Here is a 13,402-nt window from a genome sequence, read left to right as displayed (position 1 = left end):
ACATCAAAAATTCATAAAACATAAGAGGAACAACTATTTCTATACAGTTCATAGGGATTATCTTCTATGTACCCATCTCTAGCCTAGACTCCCAGAAACTCAAGTGAGCAGTTATTAAAATTAGGTACAAACAGAAGCATGCAAGTGATCTCTCATCAAAAAAGCAAGAGAATTATTTGTGTTTAAATATGTTAGTGTACTAAACTCACAATTCAGTAAATACTTTGGTAAACTGATGAATAAGTGCAAGTCTTACTTATTACAAAAAACCTGCTTTAAGTACTCACAGGAGGAGAAAGTTCCAGTAGGTCTTGTATTCTGTTCAGAACATCTTCAATAAAGGGATTCATTTGCTTACTGAAGTAAAAAATAAATATGCAACATTGTTTCAAATTGTATGTTTGTACAGAACTCACAGAGCGTTTTAAGTCATAAAGCTTGCTGCTAAACTATCTTTTCAATATAAAAGCCACCTTTTAAAAAAGTCAAAGTATTGCTGTAGAAACACCTGGGTTATGGATATGGTGCTTGTGGCAGGCCAAATAGATACAAGGCACAGTTGGAAATCAGTATTTCTTTCTCTCTCTCTCTTTTCTTTTTTTTTTTTTTTTTTTTTTAAATAAAACATGCTAAAATAGCCCCTCACTCATCTGAGTGAAGTACTTCCATTAACAGTTGAGAAAAAAAAACCTGAACCATTTGGAACCTGAACTGTCTCGAAGCTTCTCCTGCCTCTATATTCAAATACATGTGAAATCAGACCAACAGGATGAAGTTTTTTGAAGGGCTTTAAAAGACTGAGTTAACTCCATCTGCATAAGTTTTCTGCATATTGAGAACTTGGTTAGGGGTGGGAGGTGAGTTACTATTGTGAGTTTCCAGATCTGCACACTCTCAGCTGTGCTCACTGAACTGAGGAAAAGGAGGATAAACATTTATACTGTTCAGTGTTAACAGCTAACAGAAATAAGCTGAGCATATCAAGTTCTTTATGACAGATTTTTCCAGCGCGCTACCTTGGTATTTCAAAATAGGACATCTCCATTAGAACGCTGTTCGGATGTATTACTTTAGTGCAGTCCACTTAAAGCCCAGCCTGTTCCAATGATGCTGTAATGCACTGAATTCACCATAATACAGCCTTTCTGTACAATTTGGATGCAACATTTGTAACAGCTTTTACTCACTTAAGAGACTTGACAAATCTGGAAAAGAGGTAAGCTGTTCGGCTTCGCACTTTCGGACTCGCATGGCGAAGACCACGGTGATCTAAAAATGCCATCTGTAATCAAGAAAGTATTGCAGTCTTACAATCCCTGAATAAGGCTGGAATAACTAATCATGCAGCAATTTAAGCAAGTCAGCTTTCTCAGTGACATTCAGAACAGGAAAAAAGTTCTTGAAATTAAAGAAAGGCTTATCTAGTTGAAAGTGTAAATGAGAGGGAACTTACTAGAACAGTTGGAATGTGCTGAGGTTCAACAGCAAAGAATTTTTCATATCTAACCACTGTTTCAAAGAATTCCAGGGTCACTGATGTATGTTGATAGGCACTAACACCAGAAGTCACCAGCTACAGATAAAAGCATTAACAAGTTAGCACTTCAACCGTTTATAACATTAAACTACAATTTAGGAGACATACCAATAATTAAGATGAACCATTCAAACTGGAACGTTTTAGTCTGTCCTAGCATTTTAAAGTAGTTCCCACATCACACATACTTACTGTTCTCATCATATCTTGCAAAGCCGTAGCTTTTGTAACATCACCAGAGAAGTGAGCACCATGAGATACAGGAAGAGCCTCAGCCAACATATACAACAGTCTTATTGCTACTTCTACTTCCATAAACCGTGTAGTCTGCCAATTCCTACACAAAGGATAGGAAGATCATATTAGTCAATTGTAGCTTATGAAACAATCATCAGTTCTACAACGTCACTATGCTGCTTTCTTTCAAATACTCTTCAGACGCACAGCATAAAAAGGACAGACTGATTTTAACTACGCAAGTGAACGCTGTGAGACCTAAGCAACATTTCAGGATGTTTTTGAAAGACCTTATACATAGATGCATCTCTTCCATCCCAGCAGTACTGATTTCTCTTTACCAGTTTCAACTTGAAAGCTATAGATTTCTCCAGAAGCCTTTTTTAGGTATGAAAATAGCCTACTTTGAGGTGTGGATGAGCCATTCAGCTTCAGTTAAATCAGTCAATGACAACACTCTATTACCAGGTGCCTAACTAGGAGGAGGGCTGTATGTATACAAATAGGAATAACGTTAATTTATGTACATACAGAGCTCTCAGGATTGGTTCTGTCCTTTTTTTTCTGGTTTTTAAATAAAAAAACACTTCACTGTTGCTTCTTTTCCTCTGTCCAGCCTTTTTCCTCTGCTAGCAGTAATACATAAAATTATTTTACACATGTCATATGCATTCCCTTGAGAGATAAAGTAAACAAATGCATCTGACCAAGGGGCTGTTGTGCAGGTAAGTGACAGAGATCACGAGACATCTCCAGGAAAAAAAAAAAAAGCTCTCATTTAAGATTACATAAGGAAAGCTTTCTTCGTTATACAAAGTCAAGTTTATGATAAAGTTGTAACAAACTTATTCAAATCAATTGACTTCTCTTTGCCACATCATGCTTATGTTCAGTATGAAAAACCAGGAGAGTAAAAAGGCAAAAAAGCTAAGGACAGTATGTTCACATAAGAGCAAAACAAAGAAACAAGCAAAAAACTTACTGAAGTGTAGTGTTAAAAACTCTGCGGACAGATGCCAACAGCAGCTCTGGTGAGACCTGAGCAAGTCTGTCCAGCAATAGTTTCAACTGTTTTCTGTACTCTACAAACATTGCTTCATCTTCACCCTGCAAGAGAGTCACACAAAGGAGCCCATATTTTCAGGTTTAAATACATCCAGGACTGTTTTAGATAATCACACCCAGAAAAAACATGTACCATACAGAAACAGTTTACCAAGCTCAGAAAATTTGACAGTGCTCATCTTATGCTCCTGCAACATAACAGTAGGCTCTTTTATTGGTTGGTTGCAATTCAGTGATATGTTGACACCTACTGTGTTCAGTCCAGAAACGCACTGAAAAAGGCTTTTCAGACTGAACGTAAAGGCTAAAAGCAAATGAAAGAAAAATGTCTTGGCACAACCTTACCCACCTCTTGAAAATTGAGTCTTTCCTCATAAAGAAGTTCTTCCTCAGCCTCTAATTTAGTTTTAAAATTAAACTGACAGAAACATTTATCGTTGACTGCATAGAGTCCAAGTTAACTTTTTTTAGACTATACTTTCTTACCAGTTCAGAGCAAAAGTAAGTCTGCAGAACACATTCAATTATTATTGCTGGCTAACAGAGATACAAACACGTGAGAAAAGCGAAATCAAGACAATCAAATCAATCTCTTCCTCCTTTAGCCTATTTTTACAGAAGTCAGACCTCCTCCAGATGTTGCCAAGTAGCACCTCTAAGAGCTTCGTTACAGAATATATTCCTCAAATCTTTTGCATGACGTAGGAGTAATGCATGGAAACATGCAAACTCCCTCTGAATGAGCCAGCTCAATAACTATGCTTAGCCAACAGCACAACTACATTCGCCTAGGAATCGTTCTGTGCGAAATGCAGCCATAATTAACTCATTAACTGAACTGGCTTGGATAACACCCTTTACTGTATTGTTTCATACTACGCAGACACGCCCTTAGGTTAAAAAGCTTTCCACGCAGAAAAAAATACCATCGGAACTGATTTTTAAAGCGTGAGCAAGTTTTCTGCATGTAATTTAAGTTGCATTTCAGTCTGTTTGTTTACACATCAGAATACCTCATTTTCAAAATTGTATTCTTCATCATATGTCAACTTCTTCATAACAGCCAACATGATTGCCTGAGGTAAAGAAACAAACAGAACTATGAGTGCAGAAGCAGTCAAGTGATAAGAAGCAACACTTAAAAGCCTACAGTAAAGGAAACATTAAAGCTTGTGTTAAAATATTCACAAAAGTTTACGTTAATTCCATTTGAGCTACGAATTTCAGAGATGCAGCAGCAGTAAGAGTCCATATTAAAACAGATGCATTATATCCAAACAATACACAGAAGCCATTTCAGATACGCAGCACAGATGACTCAGCAGAGCGCTCAATTTTTGGCAGTATTATCTGGCTTTATTCCTTGCTTCTCATCTGTGCTGTTCAGTTCCACACTGAAAATAACAATTAAGATGACTGAATTAGATGGAGGACTCTCAGCTCTCAGGTTGTCTGAGATCCTATTTTAAACAGCCAGGTCAGCTTAGCCATAACTAACTTCTCTAACAGTTCAACATCCCTGAAAGGTTAATTTTTTGCCAGGTTAACAAACTGAATTGCTTCAGCAGCAGATCCAAGAATAACAGCTGGGACCAGTGTCCGAGAGAGGAGGAGAAGCAAAACCTTCCCCTTTTAGCAGCAGCAAGTCGTTAGATCAGTTCAAGCAACGATGTGCAATTTCACCTTTCGTAAGGACTAAAGACTTGATCTCTACTGAATCTCAAACTCTAGGTGTATCACTTTGATTTTACTAAGTATCAGAAATCAGATGATAGACTAAGAAATCAGATGACAGTCTGGCACAGTTAGCTAAAACAAATGTCTGCAAACCTACTATATTTTAATTTTCACTTCAAGTTAAACTGTTTTGGGAAACCTACAAAAATATATATTAGCTCTAAGTCTTCCAAAAGGACAGAAAACTACTCCAAACACTTAGAAGTGAATCAGAAACATACCATTTTTATGTCTATAATAACAATCAAGTGCTAGAAGTCCATGAGAAAAAATTAAGTAGCAATTGGCCATTACATAGTCATACTCCTATCACAGGGAATGAACTCACTGGATACTGGAGAAGACTCAGCAGAGCGATAACAGCTATTTGACCAGCTTTATAGACCACCTGATGCCTATACCTACCAGGTAAAAAACAAACTCAAACATCTGTCTTTTGATACTGGTTAAGTTCAGCAGGTGACAGCTTTTCATTCTAATTGTAGCAAATGAGAATGCTGCTGATCACGTCTGCAAAAACTTAATTAGCACTTGTGATTCTCTTCCAGCACTGGAACTTCTGAATGCAGGTTTCCATAAGATTCAGGTAAGTAATAAACAAGGGAATAAAGCAAAAACAAACAAACAAAACAACCCTCTCCCCCACACAAACAAAAAACTTCTGATAAATTAATCACGATCGCACGGTTTTCATTTTAAGTACAAAAGCCATAGCTTCTTTAACATCAAATTGGCAAGTTGGGCCAGTGAGTTAAACTTAGGTTACTGAAGTGAAATTATTGGTAATCTTGCAGAAACAGATACTCGTAACAGATTGATGAAGAACATAGTCTCATAGTAAGAGCATGATCAGGCTTTCCATTGATAACAAGAGTCCTGCATCAACTGTGGGAAGCCTCCGCTTCTCTGCAAGGAGCGAAATTAAAGAACTAAAAGAACTATAAAATGCCAATGCGATATGCTTGTAGCCAGAAATGCCTGGAAACGTGTACCTTTAAGAATTAAAGATGGGATCCTGCTAAAGGGGGGGGGGGGGGGGGAAGAGGGAGGAACCAACTTTGCAACTTGGACTGTTTCCAAACACTTTCTCATTATGAGTTAGATGAAAGAAGGAAGATTGATGTGACTGCTTCTCAGTTTAAAACAAATTTTTGAGAAGTATTCATCAAAATTAGGACGTACATATTAAGAATTGTAACAGGAAGTTCTTCAGTATGACAGCTAGTTTAAAAAAGAACCAAAGACTTAGGACAGTGCCACATTAAAAGTTTAGTGTCTTGTGCACTTCAGTGGTAGTCTGATTTTATCCAATTATGAAGAAGAGGGACAGAAGAAAAAACCAGAAGGTTCAGTGATGTTATGAAACTTTTCTATAATGTCAGTTCATCAGATTAAAACAGACACATTAAGCAAAACCAGATTAAGATTATCTGGACACAGCTAACTGAACTTAATTTCCTGTTAGAAGAACAAGTATAGAATTCAATTTTGTTTGTAAAGAAAAAGGAATCACAGTTTTCAGTCGTATCAGCCTGCAGAAGACCTGCAAAAAACCTAGCCAGTTCAAGATTTGATTTAGTGTGAAAGTGAGGAAGGTCCACAGAGAAGGACTGCGTTGTAGTAAACTTGTTTGGTTTATATCTCCAAGACTGGACACAAACCTTACTAAACTTAACATGTACAGCTGCTCATCCTAAGCACATTTGAATAGCATCTTTTTCATAAGTTTCACATATTATTGAAGGTTGAATTTATGACAACTCTTTCCATACTTCTTCCAGTCCCTTGGAAATACAGCAGGTTTTAATAAAGCTTTAGGGAAAACCTCCTCTTCTATCTTGATCTCAGAACAAAATATTAACAGCCTCTCCAGGAGCTTACCAAGATGGGCTTAAGATACTAGAGTTGTTTGGGAAGACTAGCACTAAAATAGCTTTCATCTTCATACAAGATTCAATACAGGCTTACTACTTAAAAGAAATAACTGAAGTTACTGGGTAGAAGAAGATGGAGCAGTTCATACTGTCCTTACTTTTAAGTTTTCCCTTTAATTATCGTCCACAGGCACATTTTAAGGCATATGAACACAAACATTATTTTTTTCAGTAAAACAAAAGTGCTGTCACACAACGTGTTCTGGAAATAAGAAACTCTACTCCAAATAAAGTTTTAATTCTTACCTCTACATTAGCTTTTTGTTGGTCTGAAAGTGCAGAAAGCTATAAACACAAATTTCAAATGTTATTTCTTGCATCATAAGTCTAATAGCAAGACACATTTGCTTTTCTTTAACAGCCATATGATCCGCAAGTATTCTTTCCACTTAACACAGGATTTAACCCAATTCCTTCAGATTTCTAAAAACTGTATAAATAGTATGCCCACAGCCAATAAAGTTACCCAATACTACTTGGTCTATTTTGCAGTCAGCTTGCACAAAGTATTTGCTTCATATAGTCCCAAAAAATCAAAGTAAATAAGTCCAAAAGTGATGTTACACTGAAGCCAGACATATTTACTTGTTTCAAGATGTGAAGGTAGTCATAGCAAAAGCCGATGATATTAGATGAGATGTCATCATCTTCATGAATGAGGAGCTGCAACATTAGGGCCACTTTTGCTTCAATAGCTTGCAGAGTGTCTTGAGCACTCTTTATATCACCATTTTTTACCAGTTTAGTCCAACTAGCTATCAGTGCTTGCCCCATCCCGTTGACCAGCTTAGAAAATCTGGCCAGAAAGTCCACGTCATCTTCCTGAAACAAAACAAGTCTGATTAAAAATAATAGCAGAGTTCAGATTTAAATGGCATGAGCTTACACACAGTATTGCCTGCGCTTAGTATGTACATAGGGTAACGCAAAGGCAACTTTTGTCTCCTAGGTGGATAGTATAATTGCCTGGTTCGTTTTCCCTATGGAACGGAGAGAGAAAAATTAAAGCAAAGTTAGAGCTGGCTGCCCTCCATCATGCAAAAGCAGACTGATTCATCTCTTCAGATTAGTTAGTTTCTCTTTTCACTTTACAGCAAAAAGTACGTTCAAAATTCTAGAGGAAGCATGTATCTACCGTAGATTAAGCTGCGTAAGAGGAAAAACACTTTGTGGGAAAATGTCAATGAGTTAACAGCTATAGTTCACTCCAGAAATACTGACAGTGAGCAGAAGTTATCAGTAATCCCTCTAAGGGTGAATGATTATTAAATACTTATGGCCTGCATTTGCAAAAAAACCCCTGACTGCAGTTGAGAAATATTGCTAGAACAACCACCCCAGAAACAGGCTTTGTCCCCTGCCAAAACTATACAAAAGTACAGGAATGCCATGCCTTCTTCAGAAAGACTGAGGTAAGATTATTAGAGGAATGATTCCTGAATTGGTTAATGAACATTTTCTGCATTCTAGTAGGCATACAAATTTGAAGAAAGCTTCACAATAAAGAATTCAACTGCCTTGCAATTGAAGAACTGGAGCCTTATAAGAACTATCTCCTCTTTCTCTATAGCAGGTAGCAAACAGCTGTCCCTCATGCACTTAAGCTGCACAGCAGAGTCTTTGGCTGGTAAGTATTTTCCCAGCTCACAGGAAAGAATTTCGAGCCTCCTGTGTGACGGTACAGTCATGCATAAGAGCATAAAACTTTAAGAAAGCTATCTTTCCTCTGCCTAATTATGTGCAGCTGGTCTAAGGTCTCATCCTAAAAAAAAAACCCACCACCAACTCTGCCTTGGCTGCAGTATTTGTACTTATGACAGAATCATTTAGAAGGGCACTGAAACACTGAAGAAGCATAAACAGCAAGCACAGTACACTAGGAGAGGAAAGGAGAAAGGGATTGCAATTGGAGAATACCTTGACTCAAGAAAGAAAAAGTTAGCGAGGACAAAGGAAATGGAGCGCGTTATATTTTAAAAGAATAACAACTACTAATAGCAAACTTAATTTAAATATCATAAAAGGGCTACAAATGTTTAGTATTGGTGCAAAGGCACAGACAATTTTCCCCTGCTTACGTAGAGTGATTTTTCAGTTTTCTGCTCATCTGCTTGTTTAAGAAGCGTTTGACTCACTCGTATTCAAAATCGATTTACAAACCTGATCAATACTGAAGAGGCCAGCAGACTGTAATACTTGACACAAAGATTCAACCAGTTTTGTTTTATCAATTGGGTCCATTCCCTTATTTACAATTTCAAACAAACAATCACAGGCTTCTTCCCGGAGAACTTCCACAGACATGTGACCTAGCAGCATATTTATAAACCTGGGAGAAAATTAGAAGTTGTTACTTTTTTATATTTATATATATATATATATATATATATAAATATATATTATTATATATATGCAGTAGCATCATATAAAAACTTGATATTATTTGTTCACATATTTACAACTTGGTTTTCCTTTTAACATTTTAAATTCTACTGTACTGATTAAAACTAGTATTTTATACATTTCACAGAGAATCTGGCAAACTGTGCATGTCTATTTTCACCATGGTATCAGCTTGGAAAGTCAAATGCTTTATTAAAAAAACAAAGATGCATGTATAATTAAAGTCTGTATTCAAAAAGGAGTTTTACTGTAGAATCATAGAAATACAATCAGCATGCTATTTTTACAAAGATACGCTCTCAAAAAACTCCTACCTTTCATTGGCTATCAGGCTCAAATCTATCCAAGATACATAAGCTCCAACGACTTCAAGGCACTGGCAGGTCAACTCTGAGTTGTTATACTGATAATTTTGTAAGATTTGGTACCACGATTCCACCAAACTTGGAATGCACTGTTCCCTCATTGTATCTTTCAATAAGGTGTTCCTACGAGCCTCCTATCAATACAGTAAAAGGATAAATTGATCTTGTCATAGAAAAAGATAAACTAGTAGCATTTTCCCGTCCTCTTCCAGATACTGTTTGTTCAAGCAAGATAAATAACAAACACAAGTCAGAAACCCCAGAAGAGTAGATTACTCCTACTTGCAAGGAAAAACAATCAATACCCTAGGTTTTCCTTTGCTTACTTTTTCTCCCATAATGCCCAAACACTGAAGAAAGGCTGACAAAGAGAAAAGTCCTCTAGAACATCAGATAGACTTTTGATGTCAGGATTCCTTAAAAGATGCACTAGTAGAAATTAAAATTTTAAAATGAGTCATTCTAACACTAAATTGGCTAATTCAATCCATTAGTTTTTGTTTCCTAGGTCTTCTCTGTGGACTGCAAGAGCACTTTAAGCAAAAAAAGTAATTAACTGAAAAGCATGAAACCACAAAGAGCATTAAATGACATATGGCTCTTGGATCTAAACCACCTAATGTGTCTAAGGTAGAGTTGCCATGGGGGGGGGGGGGGGAACTCTGCAAGTTTTCTGATCTAATTGAACTAGAGAACTCTTCTGAACTTTAAAGAAAATGATAATGCAAAGTTATAACTTGCCTCTGATGTATGAACAACATCGCGGTCTACCAGCTCAGCATCAACAGCCATCAGGATTCTGAGGTACATATCCACTCCTCGTGGATTAAGGTCAACTACTGATAGAATATCAAAAAAAAACTTGGGCCATTTTGTGAGATATTCAGTAACAAAAAGCAATGCAAAGACTTGCGCTGCTTTGTTGCGAATAAAAGTCTTCTCAGGCTGGGGATTCAGCATCTGGTAGAAACAAGACATTTTATTTATATATTCTTATTAAATTAGAGAAGTATTATTTATGCTTGTTGATTTCTGTACACTGATTAATATATTTCCTCCCCTCTCTTACTGGCCAAGATAAAAAAAAGCCTTATGTTTCCAATGATTTTGAAGAAAACTTAGCAAAATTTTAATGAAGTAGAGGCAACATTCTCTCTGGGTGATACAAAAGTCTTTTATTCAATAGTAGGACGTTACATGCATTATTTAAATAATAACAGCAAGTTTGTTAAGTTGATGGAAGGAATAAACAACAACTTGTAGAGAGCAAGATATGGTCCTCTTGTGGTTAACTTCTGCCTAAGTTAAATGTTGGTTTTAAGAACATTGAGATGTGCTTCTAAATCTCAACTTATCAGAGAAAGAAGGAATCTGTCACTATCAATTTCTCTCCCTCCTCTTTTTCCATAAAATCCCGCGAAAGGGGGCAATTTGCCACAAAGGGAAATTAAAAACAATTTTAATTCATTTCACAATGGTATTCAAGTATTATTTCAAGTTGTATTATAGCCTATTCTTACTGTTCAGCTTTGTACAAACAAGGCAGATATGAATTTCCAGTGCAGAATAAGTGAAATGACAGCTAGATAATGGTAGATATAGGCATGATCTGTATCAGCCCACTTGGTGGTTTTGCTGGTTGCAGACTCTTGGGTCCAGCTGACATTTACTGCAAGTCCAGCTACGGTAGCTAGTTCCAGTAAAAGGTAATGACAGTTTAGACTAGTAAAATGCAGGTCAACTGCTGTGAAGTGGAATCACACCTCCGCCCTTTTACCATGTAGGGAAGATGAACTTTCTTCAAAAGGTAGAAAGAGCGATTCCCCCCGCCCCCAACAACTGCCTCCAAAATTAACTTCAAACCGTATCAACACATACTATTTCATTCCATTAATTCTTGAGATGGAAGGAAATCAATTAGAGGAAACTTGATGAAAATCAGCAAAAATTAGAATACACTCACCAACCTTCCAAGATTACATACTTACAGTTTGGCTAAATGATGACTAACACGGAATCATTTATAACTTGACCATCATTGAAAGGTTACATTATAAAGGAGGGAGAGGGAAGGTTTATACACAGCATGAAGGTGACAGAGGGAAAGATTAGGACGTTTTGTCAGCAGTACGATTTACGTGATTCTGACAGATTAAGAAAACTAGAAAAAACTCTATTGGTCCTACGCTTACACAAGGAAGAGCATTCAATTTACTATTATAACATTAATAGAGGCATGGCCTGAGTATTCTTTTTGTTCATTTATGAACATCTGCTAGTGCTCTAATAGATAGGAGTTAGGCCGGGAGGGTCTTTAAAACAGGGTTGCTGCTCCTGTTCCAGACACCCCGGAACATGAAGAATCTGGATTAGCTCTCTGAAGGCAAACTTCTAATACTCCGTATTCGACACACAATGATTAAACAACCCCTCATTGTCTGACATAAAAGTTTCACAATCGGTAATAAAAAGTTCAAGTACAGACTTCTTTGCAACAGATAATTTAAAGAATTTCTAATGGTGATTAGCATGTTAAAAGCTTTTCACCATCAGACACTGAAGCTTTTCAGGAAGTTGCATTTAAACTCAAAGTACAGGTTGAACACTTAACCTGCGCTGAACACATTATGCTAGCCTACTAATGTAAGACTGCTGTGAAGGAACACACTTACCTGTGCTTGCAGCCATGTTATGAGCGTTTCCCTTATTAGCTGCTGCTGGACTTCAGTAAGTTCAGAATATCTGAAACAAAGGGTAACAAGATCAAAATATGACTTTGCTGCATGACAACTGTAACACTCCATAGGCACAAACTATTTTAATAGCTGCACTCCAGAGTAGTGTAAATGAAAGGTTCCTGAAAAAGGTATTTACACAGCTATTTGCATGTTACAGTTCTGAATCAAAGTCTTACAGAAAGAATAAGGAAAGATATTCTGCCCGTAATAATGAATCACACAGAGGCGTTAGTGCCTCCTATATTGGAGCAGAAGCTTGAAGTTTTACAGGAAGGCTGCCCCACTATCAGGGACATAACTTATTACCCTAATAAAAAATACACACGTTTGACTATAACCCACAGGGAGAGGAAAGAGACACTTCTATATAGTCAAGCTTGCTTAGTGCACTCTTCAAATATTCTGTCAACACTGAGCAGAAGCAAGTTCTTCAAGGTTTGCCTATAATGCATTTATTACCACAGATAAGTCAAAATTAAAAAGCAAGCAAGGAATTTGCATTTAGGTGATACATATACAAGTCTGCAGAATTTAGCATTATAACCAGCCCGCTTCAAATACTATCTGCACACCATGTTCCTTCCTAGGACTAGAGGAAAAAAAGACTCTCCCTGCAATTATTCCTCCAAGCTGCTCTCGGCTCTAGTACAGACCCCAACAGCTGCTGCTGCGGAATGGTGCCCCTTTCAGCCACCTATTTATTAAGGAGAAGAAAAAAAAAAAAAATTCCACCTTAAAACGCTAAGAGAAAGAAAATGATAAGCATGAGAACAAGGAAAGATGTACTGCAGGAAGCAGAGGACAGAACTGTAACAAGTGGAGGAAGGAAGACAATGAGGTAAAGCCAGGTAAATAAAACTTCACAAACTTAAATCTTTAATTTCTGCTCCAATACAGAATTGTAAAACCCACATGCAAAACACCTCATTGCTATCTAAAGTTTGATCCACATGTTCATTATATTGCAACCAGCCACGCCAATACCCAAAGAGGCAGACACCTCTGCCACGATCTGAAGGTCCAGGCCCAAAGTGCAGAACAACTGTAGTTCCATGCAAGGCAACCTATGATATTTCAAAGTAATTTTTTTCCTAAAATTATGATGCTATGTGAAGACTTTGGTGAAAAGACCACTTTCTCGCAACATCTCTGCCACGCTTATTGCATGAATAGGCCTTTGCCTAGGATGCTGTATTGATTATGGCTGTTACTTGCAGAATCCAATCTCTTTTCTGCAGAAATTGGCAAGGGTGCAGAGTAAGGTGCACTGCAGGTGGGAAGAGCTAAACAAGTGTAATGCCATCCTTAGTAACTGGCTCCATGTTGAGCCTTGCACAGGTTGGACTGAGAAGAGCATGATGTTAATAAAAAAAATGCTACTCTTCT

At 37.2% G+C, this 13,402-nt stretch overlaps 1 protein-coding gene across 3 annotated transcripts in view; it reads right to left on the bottom strand.

The window, feature by feature from the left end:
• XPOT (exportin for tRNA) overlaps window positions 1–13,402 on the bottom strand; it is a 28,959-nt gene that overhangs the window by 8,084 nt on the left and 7,473 nt on the right. For all 3 annotated transcript variants that reach the window (XM_068934509.1, XM_068934518.1, XM_068934516.1), the window contains 12 exons: window positions 11,951–12,020; window positions 10,020–10,238; window positions 9,228–9,412; window positions 8,671–8,839; window positions 7,096–7,332; window positions 6,757–6,795; window positions 3,853–3,915; window positions 2,757–2,881; window positions 1,730–1,874; window positions 1,454–1,573; window positions 1,188–1,282; window positions 288–357 (listed from right to left, as the gene is read on the bottom strand). In XM_068934509.1, coding sequence (XP_068790610.1) covers window positions 288–357; window positions 1,188–1,282; window positions 1,454–1,573; window positions 1,730–1,874; window positions 2,757–2,881; window positions 3,853–3,915; window positions 6,757–6,795; window positions 7,096–7,332; window positions 8,671–8,839; window positions 9,228–9,412; window positions 10,020–10,238; window positions 11,951–12,020 — 1,537 coding nt within the window. The remainder of the gene's footprint in view (window positions 1–287; window positions 358–1,187; window positions 1,283–1,453; window positions 1,574–1,729; window positions 1,875–2,756; window positions 2,882–3,852; window positions 3,916–6,756; window positions 6,796–7,095; window positions 7,333–8,670; window positions 8,840–9,227; window positions 9,413–10,019; window positions 10,239–11,950; window positions 12,021–13,402) is intronic.

This window comes from Struthio camelus, chromosome 1 (genome assembly GCF_040807025.1).
Source record: "Struthio camelus isolate bStrCam1 chromosome 1, bStrCam1.hap1, whole genome shotgun sequence".
NCBI classification, from domain to species: Eukaryota; Metazoa; Chordata; class Aves; order Struthioniformes; family Struthionidae; genus Struthio; species Struthio camelus.
The sequence above is the reverse complement of the archived record's forward strand: the minus strand, read 5'-3'. Positions and strand labels throughout refer to the sequence as shown.